Source organism: Canis lupus, chromosome 35, assembly GCF_011100685.1.
Source record: "Canis lupus familiaris isolate Mischka breed German Shepherd chromosome 35, alternate assembly UU_Cfam_GSD_1.0, whole genome shotgun sequence".
Classification (NCBI taxonomy): Eukaryota; Metazoa; Chordata; class Mammalia; order Carnivora; family Canidae; genus Canis; species Canis lupus.
In genome coordinates, this window is record NC_049256.1 from 7,553,363 (window position 1) to 7,577,831 (window position 24,469).

The 24,469-nt window shown below is 36.5% G+C and overlaps 1 protein-coding gene across 2 annotated transcripts in view; it reads right to left on the reverse strand.

Annotated features, from left to right (window-relative positions):
• F13A1 (coagulation factor XIII A chain) overlaps nt 1-24,469 on the reverse strand; it is a 162,479-nt gene that overhangs the window by 71,491 nt on the left and 66,519 nt on the right. For both annotated transcript variants that reach the window (XM_038584097.1, XM_038584098.1), the window contains exons 6-7: nt 19,418-19,536; nt 16,726-16,833 (exon numbers count right to left, since the gene is read on the reverse strand). In XM_038584097.1, coding sequence (XP_038440025.1) covers nt 16,726-16,833; nt 19,418-19,536 — 227 coding nt within the window. The remainder of the gene's footprint in view (nt 1-16,725; nt 16,834-19,417; nt 19,537-24,469) is intronic.

The window sequence follows — 24,469 nt, forward strand, 5'->3', positions numbered from 1 at the left end:
CTCTAAAGAGGTAAACACTCTGGGATTAGAGTGGGGAGGTGACATCAAGCCTGAGACTTACCCGTGCAACCATCCACCCCAATGGAAATGAGATACACCTCCAATTAGGCAGGATGGATTATTAGATGAGAAATTTAGCAGAACCTTAAAAGAAAGAGCAGAGCCCCGAATACTCTAACAGACGTTGCCATCTCTTCAGCTCCCCTCCCCTCCCCCTCCAACCTTCTCAGGGTACTAAAAAGTAGATGGAATGAAAAACATTGGCCTCAAACTGTAGTTCAGAGGAAAAATCAAATTACTCTTTAATTGGGAAGTGTCAAGATTTCACCTACACTATATTAGGGCAAATAAGACACTTGGAGGAGAATTATGCAAGTATGACATGAATAAAAAGAAAAGAAGTGAGGAGGGATAGACAGAGAGGGGAGAGAGGGAGGGAGAGAAAGAGAGGGAAGAAGATGGAGAGGGAGAGAAGGGAAGAGAGAGAGACGGAATATGAAAAAAATAATACATAGAAGAAAATAAAATTAAAGAACATAAAGGAACGTTCTCACAACTTCTTAGGAGATCATAGACCTAAAGGATCAAATTGAGAACCAAATCACATCATCATGGAACCAAAAGTAAAAAGTACAAACTATAAGAAACAGTAGATGCTGGTAAAAAATAAAATTAATGACATAGAAGAAAAGCTTGAGTTAAATGAAATAATAAGAAAAATATAAAGAGATGAAGTTATTTGGAGATGAGGTAATAGTTATGGAAACAAGGATAATAGAACATATGGATAATTAGTATCTTTATCACAGAGAACCCAACAATGGGATGACTGAGTGGCTCAGTCAGTTAACTGACCAACTCTTCATTTCAGCTCAGGTCATGATCTCAGGGTCATGGGATCGAGACCTTTGTAGGGGCTCCCAGCTCAGTGGGGAGTCTGCTTGAGATTCTCTCTCTCTCTCCCTCTTCCTTTGCCCTACCCCCACTCATGCTCTCTCTCTCATTCTCTCTAAATAAATAAAATCTAAAAGAAAATAGATAACAAACGAAGCAGAAGATATATTTATGACACAATATAAGAAAATTTTACCTAATTGAGGAAAAATTGAATCTATACTTTGAAAGAACAATCGGTGCTCTAATGTGATTTGAAGCAGAATTCTCATTGCTCTAGAGCTTTAATTAATTAAACTAATTGTACTTAAGAATAAAGAAATAATTGTTCAGTCATATAGGCAGAAAATGCAAATTAGCAACAAGGGAGGAAATAAGGCTTCCTTTAAACTGCTCTGCAGCACCATTCAAAGGTAAACACAGTCAATCAATATTTGCACAGTCCTGAGAGAAAGTAAGGTTGACCCAAGAATCTCATGCACAGCTAAGAAATTCTGCAAGGGTAAAGGCAGCCAACACTCATTTTCAAACATGAAGAATATCGGTGAATTTAGTGTCCATTAAAACCAAACTACTCAAAAAGTGATACCAATAAAATTAAGGGCTGAATCAAACAAAGAACCCCGGAACAAAGACACTGTGGTAAAAGATCCAATGATAAGGGAAACCTGGGTGGCTCAGTGGTTGAGCGCCTGCCTTCAGCTCAGGGTGTGATCCCTGGGTCCTGGGATCGAGTCCCACATCAAGCTCTCTGCAGGGAGCCTGCTTCTCTCTCTGCCTCTCTCTGTGTCTCTTGTGAATAAATAAATAAAATCTTTTTTAAAAATCCAGTGATGAGAAAAACTCATAGAAGTTTAAAGACCTTTGGGAATGATAGTATCAGAATGAATCTGAATTTTAAAACTCGATAATATGATAATAACATTTTAAAAAAATTAAGAGGGAGAAGGAGAATGAAGTGCTGACATTTTAATGTGTTGGTCTCTCCTAGTTAATTGACATCATTTAAAATTAAAACATACTGTAAATATATACAATTAATTTATTTTTAATGGTTTTTAAATAATCTTCGAAGGATCTGTTAAGAAATAATATTTATTGTAGTGAAGAAACATTTATTTGACATTTAACAATGTCTTCTGTTGCAATTCAGTTTTTTATTTCTGTGAAAGCAAAATTTAATAAGATCAAATGAAACTTTAAATATAATTTGAGTACAATTAAGCATATTGCTTTTAAATTGAATAGCATGACACCATGTGGCATAAAGGCAAGCAAACAGAGCAACGGAAACAGGCTCCAGAAATATAGTTAATATGTATTTAACATATAGATATATTTAATATATACATTATGTATTAATATATAATATTTTAAAATATATTTTAATATATGGGTATGTTTAATATATACAGAAATATATAATATAGTTATAATATAATTATAAATATAATTTTTGACAAGATCATAAAGATAATTTTGTGATCAAAGGATAATCGTTTTTTAAAGGTTTTATTTATTTATTCATGAGAGACACACAGAGAGAGGCAGAGACACAGGCAGAGGGAGAAACAGGCTCCTGCAGGGAGCCCGATGTGGGACTTGATCCCAGGACCCTAGGATCATGCCCTGAGCGAAAGGCAGACCCTCAACTACTGAGCCACCCAGGTGTTCTTCAAAGGATAATCTTTACAACAAATAATGCTGGACAATTGGATAGTCATATGCAGAAATAAACTTTGATTCATACATTATGTCATATAAAAAAAATCTCAAAATGGACCATACACCTAAATATAAAACCTAAAACTATAAAACTTCTACAGGAAAACAGGAAAAACATTTTATAACTTTGGTTAGGCAAAGATCTCTTAGATTTAATACCACAAAAAAAAAGAAAGGAAAAAATAATTTATAAAGAATATATCTACAAATTAGCATTCATCAATTTATGAACTTTTACTCTTTAAAAGACATCATTTAGAGAATGCAAAGGTAAGTCCAAAAGTGATGGAAAATGTTTGTAAATCACATTTGTGATAAATGACCTGAATTCGGAATATGTAAAGAACACTAGAAACTCAGTAATAAGAAAATGAGCAAAATTTAAAACTACAGGCAAAATATTTGAACAAATACTACATCAAAGGAGATACATAGATGGCAAACAATGCAACCCCAAAGATTCTCAACATCATTAGTCAGAGGGAAATGCAAATTAAAACCACAATGAGATAATATTATATACCTACTGGAAAGTCGAAAATTTAAAGGACTGATCATATCAAGTGTTGGGGAAGATGCCAATACCTGGGACTCTCAAACAACTGCTGCTGGTGATGTAAAATGGTATAATTACTTTGGCAGTTAAAAATTCTGCCAAAATTCTTAAAGATTAAACATACACCTATCATATGACCCAGCCATCCCACTCCTAGGTGTTTAAGACAAAAAATAAAAAAAAAAAGCTTATGTGTATATAAAGGCTTTTGCATGAATAACCCTAGCTTTATTTGTAGGAGGAAAAAAACTGGAAACAGCCCAAATGTCCAGTAACAAGTAAGTGGATAAGAAAATTGTGGTTCTTCTATATAATGGAACACTACTCATGGATAAGAAGGAATACAAGCAATAGCATGAATGAATCTCAAGATAAAGAAGCCTGAAAGAAGCTAAACAAAAGAGTACATACTGCATAATTTATGTAATGTTTATGTAAAATTCTAGAAAATATAAATCAATGTGTAATGACAGAAAGCAGAGCAGTGATTGCCTGGGGATGGTAGACAAAGCAGAGAGTTGTTAAAAGGAGAAATTACAAAGGAAACTTCTGTGTAGTGATAGGTACGTTCATTATTTTCATTTTGGTGATGATTTCATGGATACATCAAACTTTTAAAAATGTGTTCTTTTAATATGCTCATTTTATTTTATGTTAACGACATCTTAACAAAGCTGTAAGAAGTGCAACATTTTTTTAAATTAGCATTGATAGTATATCATTTATGATTTTAAAATAATATTTATCTACTTAAATATCTATGTATCTAGTTGGAATGATGTACATCAAATATTAATAATGGTTATTTCCTGGTGGTACAATTTGGGGTTTTTTTGAAGAAAAGATTTTTAGAAGATTTTCATCTTTACATTTTTCTGAATTGTCTAAATTCTTTTTTAGAGAGCAGTATAATTTTTTTAAAGATTTTATTTATTTATTTGAGACAGAGGGAGAGCATGAGTAGGGTGAGGAGCAGATGGAGAAGAAGAAGCAAACTCCTCCCTGAGCAGGGAGCTGGATGGTCTCAATTCCAGAACCCAAGGATCCTGACCCGAGCCCAAGGCAACCACTTAACTGACTGAGCCATCCAGGTGCCCCAAGCATTATAAGTTTTTTAACCAAAAAATTTAAAAAGATCTTTCATAAGAAGAGACTGGAAGTAGATATGAAAGATGTTACTGTGTTCAATTCTTAAAATAGGATATACACATGATGTTTTTTTCTTTATAATTTTATACATGTTTAGAAGTTTCCCGGGTATGTACCTTAGGAGAGAGAACAGTTAAAATATCTTCTGTGCTCAGTGGGGTGGGGCATCTCTGAATTCCAGACTGAAGCCCATGAGGAGTGATTATACTGGGTTTGTTCAGATATGGGGAAAGGTAGAGGCAATGCTCTTTGAGGCCAACAATTCAGGAATTGAGCCATCAGGGTCTGGAGACTGTTGGAAATCCATTCAGGAACTCGTGCTTTTTGAGTGAGAAGCCTTTTAAATGGGGTGGCTGCCAGAGGACTAGCCTGTGCTTGGTTCTGAAGTGGAACTGCCAGTACAGTAGCTCCTGTGATGTTAAGGCTGGGTTCTGGGGTCATACTGGGTAGACCTCCACCCCAGGATCAGAATAAGCCCTAGTTTCCTGTACAATTCAAAGGACAGGGAGGGCCTTAAAGCATAAACACTATTGGACTTCTCTCCAATTTTGGTCTTGGGGAATTGGACCGATTTTCACCTGATTTTGAAAAACAGCAAATAGTGACATTTCTTAATGCTCCAATTTCCTGAAACATATATATGTTTATGTTTTATATAATTACAGTGTTTTCATGCTTCTTTTTAAGTATGCAAAGGTATTTTTCTTATACTGTGTGCACATTGTATGCAGTTATGATGAAATAACTTTTCTTTGTCATAAAGAAAGCTATTATATTCTGTTAAATTTCACTGTTAAAAGTTATGTTCTCCTAAAGGCTAGGATTTCTGTAACTCTTGTAGAATACAGTTTTAATACCTAATCCTGTCTGTAACAGTTTCTTGAAGACCACTGGATATAAATTTTGGGTAACATGAATGAGCTTCCAAGATGGAGAGTTAAATTTGAGAAGGAAAATAATGACTCCTTGAGTAAAATTCTTTCCAGGTTTTATGAACCACAAGCCCCCAGCTACAATGTAGTGGTGATCAATCTTAGCTGTAGGTGGAAGTGGTATAGTGGAAGTCAAACTGTGCCTAAGACACTCTAGGGATTTGGGAAAGCAGCTCAGCAGTCACTGTGTTGGGGGTGGAGGAGGAGATGATTGAGTGGTGGTGGTGGTAGCTTCAGGCACCATCTAGCTTCAATGACAAAAGCTCTGCTTCTTTCTTTCTTTCTTTCTTTCTTTCTTTCTTTCTTTCTTTCTTTTTATTTCTTTCTCTCTTTCTTTCGGATTCAAGTGATACTTGCTTGAAAAAAGTGGTTCCAAAAAGTAAAATTTGAAAATTCATTGATCTAGGAATGTAGAGATCTGTTTCTTTTGTCTTCCCTATCATTTGTCCAGTTAGGTGGCAAGTATGAGGGAGAAGAGCAAATACATGAGAGAAAGAAATAAAGTAGCAAGAACCCTATTTCCTCCTTTGCTTGGATCCTCAACTTTGATCCCTTTGGAGCTTTTATAACACCTCTAATAGCTAGGATTTTGATCCAAAGAGTAAGAAAGCCATCTATTATCATCTTGGATTTTCACAGTGGTGGACTTAACAAGTTTTTTTTCTGACTTGGTGTTATTAGAAATGTCATTCTCTCTTCCTGGAATGCCCTTCCATACTCAAACCCTTTCTTTACTTGGTGCATGCCTACTAATTCTTTGCAACTCATCTGGCTTCATTCTAGAAATCTGTATCTATCACTTTGATTTGGTTGTCCTTTCTCTGTGCTCACATAGTATTCTTTGCTTCGTAATGCTCTCCTATTTATCATATTGCCTTGTGTCATTGGTTGATTATCTTGACTTTCATTGTAGAAAGGAAGATACAATGCTATTTGATTATGTATCCTCAGTACCAGCACAGGGTGAATAATCAATAAGTTCTGCTAAATGGGGACACCTGGATGGCTCAGTGGTTGAGCATCTGCCTTCAGCTCACGGTGTGATCCTGGGGTCCTGGAATTTAGTCCTGTAGTGGGCTCCCCAGAGGGAGTCTGCTTCTCCCTCTGGCTGTGTCTTGCCTTTCTCAGTGTCTCTCATGAATAAATAAATAAAATCTTTTAAAAAAAAGTTCTGCTGAATGAATAAATATGGTGTCAGTGGAAAGTGTGTGCAAGTCACTTTTCAATATTTCTTAGATCAAGGCAAATGAGTTAATCAGAATGTAATAGATATTTTGTTGAAATGGAGGAGAATAACCAAACAACATAGTAAAAAGAAAAAAGTTGGAGGACTGCCTAATTTGAAGATTTACTGTAACACTACAATAATTGAGATAGTATGGTATATAAGGACAGACAAATAGACCAATGGAAGAATATTGTCTAGAAATGGATCCACATTTATAGAGTTATTTGATTTCCAACCATTACCAAAGCAGTTCAGTGGAGGAAAAGATAGCCTTTTTAACAAATGAAAGTCTGTGACAAATGAAAGTTTTCCCAACAGTCTTTTCAACAAATATTACTTGAATAAATAGATAAACCAGGAAAAAAAAAATAAACCTTGATCCCCTACCTCACACCACACAGAATGGCACTCAATATGGATCACAGACCTAAATGTAAAAGCTAAAATTGTTAAGCTCCCCCAAATCATAGGAGAATATCTTCATGACCTTATGGAAATAACATTATTTCCTAGGGTGGATTCTTTAAAAAAAGTTTAAAAATTGAATTTTATAAAATCTTAAAACTCCTGTTCCTTAAATATACTATTAAGAAAATTTATTGGCAAGTGATATCCTGGGGGAAAAAATATCTTCTATACACATCTGACGAAGGACATATATTCAGAGTATATACAGAGCAGCTACAACTCAATAATAAAAAGACAAACCATCTAATAAGAAATTAGGCAAAGGGGCGTCTGTATGGCTCAGTGGTTGAGTGTTTGCCTTTAGCCCAAGGTGTGATCCTGGGGATCCTGGGATCGAGTCCTGCATCGGGCTCCCTGCAGGGAGCCTGCTTCTCCCTCTGCCTGTGTCTCTGCCTCTCTCTCTGGGTTTCTCATGAATAAATGAAGTCTTTAAAAAAAAAAGAAATTGTGCAAAGACTTAAAAAGATATCACACTGAAAAAGACATATGAATGGCAATAAATGCATGTAAAGGTGCTTAATATCACTAGTCATCAGAGAAATAAAAATTAAAACCCCAAAGAGATACCACTATAAAACTGCTAGAATGGTTAAAATTAAGAAAGCTGAAACACCAAGAAAAGGTGAAGCTGGGGAAAAACTGGAGGTCTCACGTATTTCTGTCAGGAATGTAAGTGGTCCACTTTGGAGAACTGGCAGGTTCTTATAACATTAAACACGTATGGACCCCTATGACCTAAACATGCCACCTTGAGCTACTTGCCCCAGAGAAACAAAAACATATGTATAAGACTTGTACAAGAATGTTCATAGCAGCTTTATTCATAGTAGCTCCAAATTGGAAATATCTCAAATGGCCATCAACAGGTGAATGGATAGACAAATTATGATCTAGAATACAATGAAATGCCACTTAGTAATAAAAAGGAACACATGAAAGACACATGCAACAACTGATTGAGTAAAATAAGCCAGCTCCAAAAGGTACATACTGTATGAATCCATTTATGCGAAGTTTAAGAACAGGCAAATCTAATCTGTTGCAAGAAATCAGAATAGCAATTGCCTATGGGGTGTGGATTAACTAGAAGAAAGCACAAGGGAAATTTCTGGGCTGAAGATCATGTCTGTATTTTTGTGATAGTGATTACCTCAATCAAAACTCACTGAAATTTGCAGTTAATATCCATACATTTCACTAGATGTAAACTTTACCTCAGGAAAGAAAAAACCCATGGAATCAACCCTAACCTATACGGTAAAGCATAAAACCACTGTTATGCAAATGGCCTCTGGTATAGGTACTCCACACAAGCTCTGACAGGGGTGGGTAATTAGATTCATTTTTCATGAAAACCATTACAACTAGAGATTATTAACTTTGTTCCCTTAGTAACTGAGGATTCTTATTTGGCTAAAACATATTTTACTAATTGATAATCATGAGAGAAAGAACCAAACATAGAGAGAGCAAGAGAGGGAGAGAGGGAGAGAGAGAAAGAGAGGGAGAGAGACTGTGATTTTAAGCTATTTGAGTGTCTGCTTTTTTCATTGCTATACTACATGCTGTAGGGCTGGTACAGACAGGCGTCCAAAAATACCTAAATGAAAGTAATAGATGGACGAGAAGGGCAAAAAGGCAGGGTAGGAAAAGGAAAAGAAAGCTGTCAGGAGGAGGAGGGGAAGGAAAGAGTGTGGAGGGAACCCAAAGTGCATAACACTGTGTGGTGGATCCTGAAGACTTTGCTGCATTGTATCCATCAGCCCTGGGGGTGGCTGTCCCAGGAGACCAGGGCAGCCTGGATTGTACAGCTTTGTGGTAGTGGGGAGAGTGCTGAAAAGCATCCTCATGTTTCAGAAATAGCCTATGTGATTATAAAATAGGTGCAGCATTGAAACCTCATTCCAGGAAAGCAATTCAAGCAGAGCAGACTTTTAGATTGACTACGATTATCACATTCGAGAGATGGTTGGTAATAAACGTCTGTTTTTCTCCAAAAATATGGGAAGAACAGGCATAAGAAAAGCAACCTTAATAATTGAGAAATCAAGCTGTTTGCCCACAATTGGAAACTTCATTACCTTGCTGACTTTTACCATAAGAGAAAAAAAATGATGTCAGTTCATTGTCCTTTCCCCATGACCCCCAGGCCTCAAAGAGAAGGATTGAATCAGACAAGGCTTGTAAAAGGAGCTCATGTGATATGGAAAGAGGACAAATTCAGGGAAATATAACATTGTGTATGGGAATCTGAGGTCAAGCAACCTGACATCCATTTCCAGTTCTACCAGTGACCTTGGGCAAGTGATTTAACTTCCTGAGAGCCAATCTCTTCATTTGCATGTTATTTGTTTATGGAATAAATACATTTTCTCAGTAGTAACTCTGAAAGCATTGTTGCTGTGTAAGTTCTATTTACCCATCCACTTCCAATGTATTCATTAACTGTAAAAAAAAAAATCCTTCAAAAAGCAAAAAATGAAAATCCCTAGTGAATAAGATGACATTATGATAGTATGTTAAGTTTAAGATCAGAGTTTGATAGCCTCGGTCATTTCTGAACTGTAGAAATGCCTCTCATGCTTAGGAGGCATTTCTTGACTCCAATTTTAACTTGATTCCATTAACTTGACTCCGATTTTAAGGGTTTAATTTAGAATAGGTATTTTAGTATTTTATGCTGTTGGACTACAATAGCATTTTTCATTAATCCTAATCTGTAAATTCTCCAGAATTGCCACCATTGATCGAGGTGTGTCACCATGGAGAAGTTATAAAGAGTAGCAGAGGGTTCTTTTTCTGCTATCCTGGGCCTGAAGTATAGGGTAAAAAATTAAAATATGAAATCCAAACAAATTGTCAACCCAGAAACTCTGGATGAGAACTCAAATCCATTACGAAGCCTACCTCTGGCAATGGTCACCAGCCTAGAAATTTTTAACTCCCAGGCTTCAGTAAAGTTAGTAATGCAGGTGTATGTGCCCTTGTCACTCTTCCAAAACATAAAAAGGAAGTGGTATCTTTACCTTTACAAAGGTGGCACCAAATCACATTCAGTGTGCTCTCCTGGATTGTCTGGTGGTAGTGATCAGAAGGGACTACAGACACCAATAGAAGTTCTGATTGACAATTATATAAATTATATAAATCTTTGACACAAGAATGGGGAAACAAATTATTATTACATAGTCATGCTTTTTTGATAGATGAAAAGTTTCCAAAATTAAGGTGCCTCTGGGGAAAGGTGAAAAAGCTCCTCAGTGGTGGCATGACTGGGGACAATGGCCATTAAGCACCTGGGTCCTTAGTACATGCGAATCAAGGCGTTTTTAGTTGCTATCAGCATAGGCTCAACTAGATGGTGCTTTTTAAACCTTTATTTTATTTCTTTAAAAATAAAACTGTTAGGGAATTATGCTGTGGTTGGTCTGTATAATTAGGGAATAGACTTTATCTTGTTATCTCTGACTTCAGAGTAGATTTGGGATGACAGAGGGTTAGAATGTCTAACCCAAGTGAATTTTTAAATGCAATCTGAGTAGTTGTACTAGTTGGTTGCTTGAAGAGGTTTGCTTGACTTGAAGCTTCCAGTAAGATGCCAAAGTCAGCAACTGGAGAAAAATAAAAACGTGGTTTTGTAGTAAGCCTCTTTTGGAACTGCTTGGCAAGATATCACAGGAGTGATGTCAGTACTTTTTTTTTTTTTTTAAGTATGGAAAGAAAAAAAAGCCTGTCCAAATACTAGGACAAAGAGAAGTGGAAGCAAAATGGGTAAGGTAAAAAATAGTTCTATTTTCAGTTTATCCATAGTCATGTATGTTGGGGGATCAGAAGCCCCGGAGTCCATCTTGTCTGCAAAGTCTGCAGTCATTCTTCTTGTATTGGGCCTTAAGAAACTCCAGGACCTAACTCTAGTTGTGGTCAGTTTGATTTACTAGCTGGAGTCCAAGATTTTTTAATAACACTAAAAAGTACACCAAACATCGATTGGCTAAAAAAACTTCAATCTTGAGTTAGTTCCCAAAAGGCACAGTCAGAACAAGGTATTAATGGGGATTAATGATGGCACTGTGGTTCGATATTAGCAAAAGACCAGGGTTAAAAATAAATGTGCATATCTCAAGGGAAGCAGGAAAGTCCAGGCTGGCAATAGTATAAAGACTGGAATTTTAAAATATGAAACTATATTGACATTGTTTCTCCTCTCTTTCCTTCCAAAATTTCTCAATAATGTTATATTATTAATATTAATGTTATTAATATTATTATTGAATTAAGCCCCTTGAGGGGCAAATTACCCCCAGCTACATTTTCCTGCAGTGTTTTTGGTGACTGGCTCTTGGGTATAATTTCCACCACAGAGAGGGGTTCCCATGAACAATAGCATAGTTCATTATTGCTATGGGCCCTTATCAGTCATTCTTCTACTTTTTGTCCAATATCCCAACACTTTAGGTCAGTGTTTAGTCCTGGGAAAACATGCAAAGCTCGAGAGATTTGGTTTCCCACACAACTCTATGCTTATTTCATCAGAATATGTCATGCTGTGTTGACATATTCTACTCATCAGCCTGTCTTTTCTATTAGACTATAAGCTCTTTAGACTATAAGCTCTACAAAGGTACCCAAATATCTAGACTGGTAGATTCTCAACAAATACCTGTTGAATGATGAGTTAATATTGAGTATTTTGCTACCATTGGCATCATCACATCAATTGCTACCACCATCACCACTATCACAATTATCCCTATGATTGTAATCATCACCAACACCATCACTGGCACCACTGCCAACCACCAATACCACCATCAAACCATATTTGATGATTCATCCTCTTTGGGAACTCTTTCCTCAGACACTCAATGTCTCTAACTATTTAGAATTCTCTGATTTAAGGACGCTTGGGTGACTCAATGGTTGAGCGTCTGCCTTTGACTCAAGAGTGTGATCCTGGAGCCCTGGGATTGAGTTCCATATCAGGCTACTTGCGTGGAGCCTGTTTCTCTGCTTTTTCTGTCTCTACCTCTCTCCCTCTGCCTCTTTCTCTGTATCTCTCATGAATAAATAAATAAAATCTTTAAAAAAAATAATTCTCTGATTTATACCTTTTATCACTTATTCCCTATTTCAAAATTCACCTATTCTGAATGCCATTCCCTTGTTTTGTTTTTTTTTTTCTCTAAAAGACAACTACTTAATTCGATGTAGTAATTGTATTATTAGTACTGATGTGTTGGTAGTGGCCTTCTAAGGTAATATGATCTGACAGTAAGAACACTATCTTTTCCAGATCAGTCATTTATTTGCTACGTGACCTCAAGTGACATCATTCTCAAGGGCTTCTTCACCTAGAAGACCCCTGGAGAGTCTTGGCAGATTTTATGTACTGGTTCTGTGTGCATTTCAACATAGACTTTCTGTTGATCAAGTCTCAACCCAAAGGAGGGAACCTGAATAGAGGTGAGATATTAAGGATTTCACAGAGAAAAAGCAGGTGGTACCCACAACAGTGACCACTGAAGCAGCAGTGTGTCTCCCTGGAGAACCTCTCTGCCCACTCTTGCTGCCAAATCCAATCAGTCACGGGACAGGTAACCACCCAGCAGTAATGTCAGACTATACTGTCATTGCCTTTCCCCTTTCCCAGGACTGTGTTGTTTTTGTCACAGATGGCATAGCATAACTGTTCAGATAGTCTGACAGAGGCTCCGAGTCCATGCTTGGTTTCTTCACAGTAATTCAGAGCCAGCAATGGAATGCTTTATTAATGCCCTGTGAACAAAATAAATTTTCAGACAGCACAAAGTTTCCTTCTACAATTTTCCTGGCACATTTCCTGGCAATTGTCCTGGTGGGGACTGTCATATCAGATATGAAGTAGAAAGAAAACAACAATCAAGCAATGTAATTTAAAGGAGAAGGTATAACTTTGGACAAGTTTCTTCTTTTTTCTAATTGCCTCTATTTAAAATTTTCCTCTCTAAAATCAGTCTGCAGTGTGGCTTTAGGAAAACGCACCACTCAGAATTCTGAAGAGCCTAAATAAAGGTTAGCTTATGTAAGGTTATAATATCTCAGACCCAATCCTCCGACAATGAGATTACAGGATTTTTAGACTTTCTTTCTCTTGGGAAAATCCAATAGCCCAAGGCTGTCCAGATTGTCATAAACTTTTCTGGTTTTCACATCAAAGTGAAGTAACAGCAACTCAAAATAAGAACAAAATAAGATACTGAATTTATAAAGAAAAAAAAAACAGAAGAAAGAAGAACATTGGCTTGAAGAATAAAAGGATATATGTGCTACCACTGGGAATAACAAATGTGGTTTGAGCAGAGAGATAAAATTTTGTTTTAAAGATGAAGTGAGACCTGGAGAGGTTGAGTGATTTGTCCTGAGTCACACAGTAAGTTAGTGGTAGAGTCAGAGCTGAGGGGTCTGATCTGACATGGGCCAGGGCTCTTCCCATATGATGCCCCCTCCACTTTTGCATCAGTAGAGGAATGAAAACCAGCAGGTTTTGGAAAAGGTAAGAAGACAAATCCTCTATGCAGGTGAGAAGAGAGGGTTATGTCCATTGCATAGCTAGGAAACTGAACCACAAAGGGGTTTAGTGTGTGGTCCTCACTGGGGGTGATTTTGATCTCCAGCGAACATTTGGAAATATCTGATGACATTCCTGGTTATCACAACTTGTGGGTAAAATGTACTACTGTCATCTCTAGGGTAGAAGCCAGGGATGCTGCTAAAATCCTCATGACAAAGAACTATTCAAGATCATCGACATTGGACAATACATATTTTTATCTGGGGATGTTTCACTTAACATCCAGATTTATATCACTATTATTATTAGAAAGTTTGCACACCAGAGTTACTGTCTATACTCATTTACTTTTGTGTACCCACCAACTTCCCTGCAAATTCCCTACCAATCTTCTGTGCTAGACTTTGTCGTGACCACAGTAGGCAAATTTGTCTTTGGGGCCTCAATCATCTGCTCTTGCCTCTTCCCTACTCTGACCTCTCCAGGCTGCTCATCCCCCCTCCTTTCTGGTGGCATTTGATCCCAGGAAATTGAACTGAAGTCAATGCATTACCCCTTCCAGAGAATTTGCATGTCACCCTGTACATCTGTTCTAGTATATGTATCCTGTGAAAGGAATTCCCAGCCTCAGTGACCAAGCTGGGGAGATACTTAAGAAGAATTCCTAAAACACCCTGCAGCAGTCTCTGTTCTTTCAGCCGACGAGGCCAGCCCCCTAAGAAACAATGCACAGGGTCCTCTGTGTCGGTATCAATGTTCTGTCCAGACTCATGCAACTTTAGAACATTTTGTTTCTGGGCTTTCTAAATACATCTTCTCATATTTTAAGGCAAAGTTTTGAGAAATTTGAGGGGGTCTTTGTTGTTTTTCTTTCAGTCTATGTTTAGCTTCACTCAGTAATTTCAGGATAGATATCCAGAATTTGTGAACAGAATTGCCCAAATGACCAGAAAACAGTTGCTTTTTTAAAAGTGTCATGTCTTTTATTGATTTTCAGAGGCTCAAAATTTAGTTTCTAAAATCATTACAACTGAATAGATTTTGAAAAGATTTATGAAGCTCTTCTAAGAATTAAGGGAGAAAATGGATATGAAAGGGTTTCAAAAACTATCAAACGTATATTTTGTGTACATAAACAATGGTGGAGGTGGAAACAGAAATATCACCCAAAACGCCCAGGGTGAGACAATCAACAGAACTAAAAGGCACGCTTCAGAACAGGGGAAGATATTGGCAAATGACATATCTGATAAAGGGCTAGTATCCAAAATCTATAAAGAATATCGAACTCAACACCCCCCCCCCAAAAAAAACCAATCTAATTAAGAAATGGGCAGAAGACATGAACAAACACTTTTCCCAAAGAAGACATCCAGATCGCCAACAGACAGGACAAGATGCTTGACGTAACTCAACATCAGGGAAATACAAACCAAAACTACAATATCAAACCAAACCATCCCTCCCCACCGACCACCCGCTATAGATTCTCTCTAGTTCTAAATATTGTATTTGAGTTGTGGATTTTCAAAATTAGAACTCCATAGGCCTTTTGTGATTAATAAGACTCAAAGCAATTTGCATTAGGATTGTGTGCTTAACACAAGTTTCCACCAATTCCACTTGGCCAGATGCCACCACGGAAAGTATTGGGTTAGCTGCTTGGTGTTTACTTCCCTCTTGCATTGGCTTGTGTTAGGCAGTGATTTTTAGATTAGTAAAAATATGCATAATGTGTGAGTAAGCTCAGGCTGGTGGCGTGTCATTTCAGAATGCTTACGAAGGCATTAGTTCATATTTAACCACTGAGAGCTTTGGCTTTCTTCTCACCGTAAACCTGCAATGGTAACTTCAAAGGAAAAGAAAAATGGGAATTTTGTCTGGAAGCAGCAATAGCAGTGATCAACTACAGATCTAATGTATATTGTAATAAATAGTTATTATAAAGAAATTCCTAACTTCTTTAGAATTCACCATCTTTTCGTTATAGAATGTGAACCAACAACAGAAAACAAAACTGTCTTACGAGATTGGCTTTGCCTTCTTTTTACACTCATGGTCTTTTAAATTTACATGAAGGTTAGGAACTAATAAAAAAAAAAGCCCTTCTTCTTATAAGCTAACCAGAAATTATATTTCATATCGTTCTCATTCTAATATGTTTACATGAATTATATTGATTTTATTTGACTCAGACCAAACTCAAAGACAATTTTCTTCTAAAGAATTTGTTTTTTAGAAAACTTAAGGAAAATGATGATAGATTTTTATTTTTTTGCTCAGTCTTTGTATGAAATAGCACCTCTCTTAATGTTTCTTTAGGAATATTCTGCTTAAGAACCATATTTGGTATGCTCTAATGCACTAAAGGTAGGATCTATGTGCTGTGTTTGTCAGGACAGTCCAGGACCACACAGAACTTGGGCATCACATTTTTTTGGGGGGGCATCACATTTAATCCACTTTCCCACCTGACCCCCAACCTTCCCATTCTTGATAATTCTATCTCCTCTCCTGGAAGCTGTTCCATTGTAGGATCTCTGCATTCTTGAAGATGTTTCAAGATCTCCTACAAAGAGCAGCATGGGAAGCAGAAAATGTCTATATTTGGAGTCAGGAGACTTGGGTTCCAGGTGAGGCTTTGTCACTAACAAGGCTTTGTTGTCGCTTTGTTTCCTAACTTATGAAATGGCATGTGTAATGTCTGCCCTACTTATTTCACACAGTTAATATGAAGAATTAACTACAAACTATAAGCTAAACTAACTTTCATAAACTGTAAAGCCCTATGGTGAGGTATCATTATAATAGAAGCTAAGATTTAGAGTCATTTACTTCTTTATTCTCTCTATGGGTGTGAAAATGGAGAAATGCTGTGTCTTGCACTTTTTTTTTCTTTTTTTGGAGTTCCTTGATGTTTGTTTGCTTGATAGATTATAGTCTTTGACATTTTGTCATGGTCACTCCTCAGTTCCTAAGCAAGAGACTTAAGAATAAGCGGCCTATAGTATCATGTCATCTATCACCAAATTTCTGAAGCCAAAGAAACATACAGTATGAGATAAGATTTTGTTTTATAGCACTTGACAAGTTCAGGGAATTCAAGACTCTTACAAATAAAAGTTTAAGCATAAGTCATCATTTCAATGACTCTTAATGAACTGACATATACACCGAGGCAAATAACATGTGTAATTAACATTAGTAATCAGTAGTTTCTTACCATTGCAGACCCAACACGGCTGACTTTGATGGGATTCCCTCTACCAGAAAGGTCCATTTGTGCTTTGTCCATCACATATAGGCAAGCATCAAGGATGCCATCCTCAAACTATTTGGGAAAAATTTTAAAATTCAATGAAAAAAAAAAAAAAGGAAACAACTTAATGTCCATCCACTTTGCAAGCCCGATATTCTCTGTCAAAAAACAAAATGAAACCACAACCTGATGTTTAGAGATGTGTATTTCCCATAATCATCCGTAATATTTAATATGAAGTATTAAAGTAGAAGGAAGAAGACATCATCTTTTGTTTTTCAGTAAAATGAATAAAAATTTAAAAGCAATCTAGAAACAAACAGAATTACTGGAAAGCTGGTATACTCAAGGACCATGAGTACTTGAGGACCCTGAACAGGACCTGAAGTTCTTCAGAAAATTGTACAAGTTAATTTAGAAAATTTCTCTAATATGTGGGTTCTAGTGCCCAAAGCAAAGGAATAAACAATGTACCAAAGTGAGGCTAAAACCTTAAAACTTCAAAGGTTACTTGAATCCTTATGCTTCTCAAAAATAAATGACTCTCAGGTGTATCACAGGGAGGTACTCGAGGCCTGTATACCTTGCACAGAACATAGCAGGACACCTCATGTCACAAATGCCTTCCAAGTTTTCGTCTCTTTTAAAACAAGGTAGACTTCAGGGTCAAAGAGAGGGTAGGGAGGCCTAGAGAAAGATTATATTATCAAGGGAACAGCCTGGTAGTCAGTTCCATTGCAGGATCTCTCTGTTCTTAAAGATGTTTCAAGATGTCCTATGGAGAGCAGCATAGAAGGCTGTTCATAGTTCATTTTCCTTAGAAAGAACTACTGGCCCCATGCAACACAAGGACTTTTTTTTTTTTTTTTTTTTTTTTTTTAAGGAATAAGGTCAAAGTAGTAATAAAATGGCAAAATGGGGAAATTTCACCCATACCGTACCTCAGTGTACAAGAGATTTCCCTGAATACAAACACCTTGCATATCCACCCAAATACTTGTGACAGAAACCATAGTCTTAATGGCTAATTACTGTATAGTTCTTTATTAAATCCAGTTAAGATACCAACTTTCTGGGAACCCTAAACTGATGGAATGGATACAGTAAAGTTAGGGCACGAGTTCTTCAGGTATATAAAGAACTCATTATTCTGGTTCTTATTAAGTACCATCTCTCAGTCTGGGACACGAAGCAGTGAATTGGAGAGGTAATGAAATAGTCACAGAACTGCTTGTTTCCCTGCATCATTGCTTGGCTGCTTGTTTGGACTGAAAGACTCAAATTAATGGACTCTGAATGACAATAGAGACTGATGGTGGCCATGTTCAAGGGTGTCTACCCAAAGGCTACTCAGCATGCTGGTTGAGGAGTACCCTGATTATGCTTAGGACTCTTTCCCACTCCTCCCTGTTACCCACCTTGGTGACTTTTTTCCTTATTACCCCTCTACATAATGTCACTTTGGGGACATAAATAGAATCACACCTAAACATTAGGAATTAGAGCACTAGACAATAGGCAATATTATAGACTTATGTCACTCAAGAAGTGAGGCCTTGTAACCAGGGAACTTGGGGGATCCAAAAACAGGAGAAAAACACACAGATGATTAGTTTGGCAGGACATCAGAAATACAGGTGGACAAACCTGAGCATTGGGTATGCAATTCTCAGTAGTCTGGGTGAAGGAGTGGATCATAAAGTCAGGCAGACAAGGCAAGAAGTAGTAATGACATAGGTTCCAATGGCCAGGCTGGAGCAGGGGTAAGGGATGCAAGGAAAGCTTACACGGAAGTCAAAAGAAGCCACCAGAAACCAATAAAGTATCATGTGATTGATGAGGCCAGGTTCCATGAAATCTATGCTCCTGGATATCCTGAACAATGGTGCACAATTCCAATCACCTCTGCCAAAACTCTGAGAAATGACACACTCGTTTTTCTCATGTTGCTAATGAAAAGTCTTTGCTGAACCACAGGACATGCATTCTTATGGAAATATGGTAGAAATATCAGCCACTTGTTCCATTGTTAGAGATACCAAACTGAAATAGTTTGAATTATTGAATATCTTAAATGGAATGCCATTTGCTATTTTATATCCAGACAGTAATTTGAGATTGCAGTTGATAAAATGTCTCGAGGTGAAAGTCCAGTGGGCCCTCCTCTGATGAAATGGTGACTGTCTTTTCTAATTCTAATTTCTAATTTTCTACTATCTTATACTAACAAAAAAGGTGACTTTTTTGAGTTGAACACACACCTTGCAGTATCCTTTGCAGCATTATCAAACACTTTTCCTTATAAGAAAAGGAAAACTTCAGCCCATTCCATGTTGAAGAACAATGTCTGAGCTAATGAGATTTCACTGTTCTGAACGCCAAGCATTTCTCACTAGAATGCCATGTTATCCGTAGAATCTCTGATCTCCGTAACATTGTAATACCCGAAGATATGTGCTTTCAGTGGATGAATTATGCAGTTGCCTTTCTAAGTCTCTACTCCTGGGCTGTCTGTCTTGGAGTCTCAGATCCTGAAAAGTAGGAAATTGCGCATGTCTGAGATCGACATGTGGCACCTTGTAGTGATACATGTGACAAAAAAAAAAAAAAAATAAGGAAAAATGTCCTTGACAATGACAAATTTTAAATGGCTTACCTGACCGTAGCTCCAGCTTCTACTCTTGATGTCATTGAAGTCTCCATAAAAAATAACCCCAATGTCATTCAGGACATACTCTTCTCTTTCTTTATCACCATCCAGGTACACAGCATCCTCTGTGTCAGAATTTAAACATAATGACCATTACCAAACCAGGCCATTTTTAGATACTCGCAAGTTTGTTCTGGTCCTAAGCTGCATTTTAATCAATTAAATTTAAAAAAATGTCTTTTGTTTCACTAAAGAGAGCTCATTTCCTGATACGTAATTTCAGCAATGGTGAATCTAATCAGTAGCCAAGATCAGCATGTAAAGGATGACATTTGTTAACAAAATGCTGACAAACTCTGGCTCTTTAAGTTCCAAGTAGCACAATTAAATTGACATGTCTCATTAAACATTTTTAGGATTCTGGGACATTAGTAGTTTCAGAATCAGAAATCCATGATGCAGATGAGAATCTGTATCACAGATCAAAAAATAATTTCCAAGCTATTAATGTTAATAGAAAACTAGCTAAACTGAAATTAGTTTTAAAACAAGTCTGAAATGTATTAGAAGAATGCACTATAGTCTGTCCTGCCTGGTGTGTGGTCCGTCACTGACAGGAGGAGGCAGGCTGGAGGTCATCTCCTACCAATGAACAGTCCTTGTGGATGTGCTGGTAAGTGTGTGTGTCTGACCAGCCTCTCGAGTCAGCTTCCTCCACCGCCAGGACTTTTCTTCCCTATGGCTATAATCTCAGGAAGGCTATACTCCCCATCTTTCTTTTAGTAATTGGCCTGGTACTTATTCCCAGACCAGGTATGAAAGCAACAAAAGCATCACTAACAAACGCAGGACCATACAGGTATAAATCATACTCAGGTAAATTTGCATGTTTGGAATATGGATTCCATATTTGGAATGTTTGATTCTGTGTTTGATTCTGACTGGGTACATGGTTTATTATGTCCCTCTGGCTCCCTGTTACCCTTTCAGCGTTCTTCCCTCTTCATTCCATGATAAGACTTTTATCACTCTCTTTGGAGTAACTGTCACTCTTGGCTGCACATTAGAATCATCTGGGTAGATTTAAAAATTTCTAATTCCTCCTGGACTGAACTCTAGGTTGATTAAATCAGAATTTATGGGGGCTGGGGGCAATAGCCAGGCATCGAGTGTGTGTGGTGTGTGTGTATGTGTGTGTGTGTAAGTTTGCCTTCTAATTTTATTCGTTTGTTTCAACCTCTCCAGTGATTCTCATATGCAACCAAAACTGGGAACAAGTGCTCTAGCCCTTTGCTATTCAAAGAATCATTGAAAGACCAGTGGCATCAGCATCACCTGGGAGTTACTGAGAAATGCAGAGTCTCAGGCCTCAGCTCAAAACCTACTAAATCAGACTCTGCAGTTAACAAGATCTGCAGGGGATTTATGCACACATTAAGGTTTGCAAAGCAGTGCTCTGTCCAACTAGCTTAGATCCTTATTCTGGGCTCTATCTTATATAGTCCAGAAATCCTTCAGAGAGTCTTTGCTCTTAACTCCTCACCAGTACTTTTGTTATATCTTCCTCTTTCTGTTCTCTACCTCTTGCCTTACTATTTGCCTGGTTTTATGTAACTGTAAACACACACACACACATTTACGTAGGTACTAATATCTAATAATTGCACACTTGATATGTGTGCAATTTCACAATCAAAATAATAAACATATCCATTACTGCAAAAATTTCCTTGAGTCTCTTTGTAATGCCTCTCTCTGGATTCTCTCTCTGACCTCCCACTCCTGCCAGGGAACCATTAATCTGCTTTCCGTCGCTGTAAATTCATTTGCATTTCCTAGAATTTTATGTAAAAAGAATCCTCCAGTGTGTCCTTTTTTTGGGAGTCTAGCTTCTTTCACTCAGGCCAGTTGTCTGAAATTCATTCATGTCACAGCAATAGCTCATTCATTCCAAAGCCATTTTATATTTCCAGGAAAATTAGAGTTAATGACAAATGTGCTGCAGGTTTCCCTCTGCCCTTGCAGATGTGAGCTCTGGTGCTTCATTCTGGCCTTTCAGGGTCTGGAGGGAGAATGCCACTGTTTCACCAGCAGTCTGTACCTGGGGACAGTATGGCCCCTACACTGAAGTGAGAGCTTCTTTTCCAAGTGAAACAAACCCAGAAGTGGAAACTGAGGTTGAGGTCAATACTTCTGAGTAGAAGCACAAAAGAACACTTTTAATAGAAAAATCACAGGAGAGTGTGTGTGAGGGGCATTGACCATTTATATGCATAGTCCTCCACCTGGAAAAAAGGCCACTTTTGTTTTTATCCTTTTATAATAGTGGCCTAACTGCTGTGACCATTGTAATAATAAACTTCTTAGTCAAGTAGGTTTCAGATGCCTGTTAGTGACCTAGAACTCTCCTCTTAAGATCAATGAGGTCTAGGAGTGCCATTTGGGAATGTGTTTTTAACATGTTTTCATTACAATATGAGAAGTTTATGGCCTTGTCCTATAAAATATTAGAAATTAGATTGTATTTTGAGCTGCTATAATTTAAATGATCGGTATAAAAATAGATTAATGGGTCAAAATAGAGAGCTTAGAAATAGATGTTATTGTTTGCATGTTTCTATGAAATTAATGTATGATAAAGAAAATACTGTAAATCAAAGAAGATGACTGGAGTGATTATTAAATTTAGCTGAGAAAATTGTGAAAAGTATATTTTTGTACATCAAAATAAGTGGCAAATTAATTTAAAATCTGAATTAAAAATGGAAAGCATAATAAATTTAAAGTAAAATTTAAAAATTAAATATTAAAAAATTAAATATTTGGTCTCTAGATGAAAAGATTGTATCTGAACAAAAATAATAGAAAAAATTTTTTAGAAATTTAAAATTTTTATGTATGTATGTATTTATTTATTTTAGAGAAAGAGAGAGAGGAGTGTGAGTGGAGGGAGGGTGGAGAGGGAGAGGGAGAGAGAGAATCTTAACCAGGCTCCATACCCAGCACAGAGACTAATGCGGGTCTCAATCCCACGACCCTGAGATCATGACCTGAAGTGAAATAAAGAACTGGGTGCCCAACTGACTGAACCACCCAGGTGACCCTGAATGATTTTTTGTAAAAATATAAATAGAGAACTTGAATTTCAGATATAATACAATTTAAAAGTGCATAACAAACAGATAAATATTAGCAACAACAGAAAATGTTAGCAAATTTTCTTTATATATAAAGAATTCCAATAAATTGATGAGAAAATCACAAAGTGCAATTAAAAAGTAAGCAAAAGGAAAACCAGTTCACAGAAGAGGAAACGCAAACAGAAAATAAATGTATAAAAGCAATTTTAACTGGGTAGTAACCCAAGAACTGCAAAGGTTTACAAATAAATTTTTATCCACAAGAATACAATTTCAATCTATTTTTATACTTTTACAGATAATATTTTTTTAACTTGACTTTAAAGTTTGGCTTTTTCTTTGAAGTTCTGACATTTAAAAAGTTTGCATCTAGGTGGAGGTCTTTTTTTCATTTGCCAGGTTTGATATACTCTGATCTTTACAGTTTGACAATGTGAGTCTTTCTTCAGCTCTGGGAATTTCTTTCTCTTTTATCTTTGACTATTTTCTTCTTTTTATTTTTCTGTATTTTCTTATAATAAAATGTCTTTTAGGCAGATGTTGAACTTTCCAGGTGTTCTCCATGCCTTTTCATCATACTTTACTCTCTCTCTCTCTCTCTCTCTCTCTCTCTATATATATATATATATATATATATATATATAATTTAAGAGAGTATGATAAGGGGCATAGAATATGTATATATTTTATTCCAGATAATTATATAATATTAAAGGTGGGGAGCAAGAAGTAATACCATCAGCATCTCTAGAAGAATTGGGGAATTCCTGGAACAAAAAAATGGCCGAATTAAGTATGGTATATAATGAAGAGCTGCATAAGTCATTGAGAAAATCTCTATATATTGTTAGGGAAGGATATCCAGGATCTCTTGTTAGGTTAAAAAAGGTGCACAAAAATGTACATAGTTTATTACCTTTCATTTAAGAAAGGAAGGAGGTAAATAGGTAGGCATACATATTTACATACATACACGCATGTGCTTGTATTTTTAAATGTAGAAATAAGCCAAAAACTAACAAAATTATTATCCAAAGTGTAGGAGGGATTTTTGGGAGTTAGACTTTCTCTCTGAAGTATTTTTATTGTTTTGTAATTTGACTTTGAGGTTACATAAATGTTTTATAAAGTTATAAGACAAAACTAAATAGAAATCAAAGACAAAGCAATTTCTAAATAAATAAAGTCAAAATGAAACAAATGAACATGACTCTGTAAATAGATTAGTGGCTTAACCACAGAAAACCATTTCAAGTTACTTTAAAACAGAGTAATTCCACTGTATATCCCCAGTAGAATATAACATAAAGAAAAACTATAAAATAAACAAAATGAAAAAAAGAGTAAACTGTTTTAGTAAGCATATTTTTACTAATAATATTGATAATGATATTTTGAAATGGATATAATATAAGTAATCATATTAATGACATTAGAAATCAAGATTTGCAGGGTAAGAGAAAAATGCATAAGCAAAACCAAAGAAATAAAATTTGAAGCCTTATATTTTAACTTCAAGCCACTTATTACATAATATTCCTTTGCAAATCATTTTAGATTTAGTGCTATTTTTCCTCAATTGTTTTATTAATTTCTTTTTAATCCAGAGGGAAAGGCATTCTTTCATTTTTCTTTTTATAATGACTCGCAGGCAGGATATGATACTTAGTACTGCAGCTGCCAGAAATTGCTATTGTAACTCCTGCTGCTACAGAGTAAGAGCTGGACTGATTTTGAATAATAACGAAAGCATTAAAAAATCTGACTTCAAAGGAAGTTTTTCTTTTAAATCTTTGTAAAATGGGGGCATCTAGGAGACACAGTCAGTTAAGAGTCTGACCCTTGATTTCGGCTCAGGTCATGCTTTCAGGGTCGTGAGATCAAGTCCCATGTTGGGCTCTGCACTGGGTATGGAGCC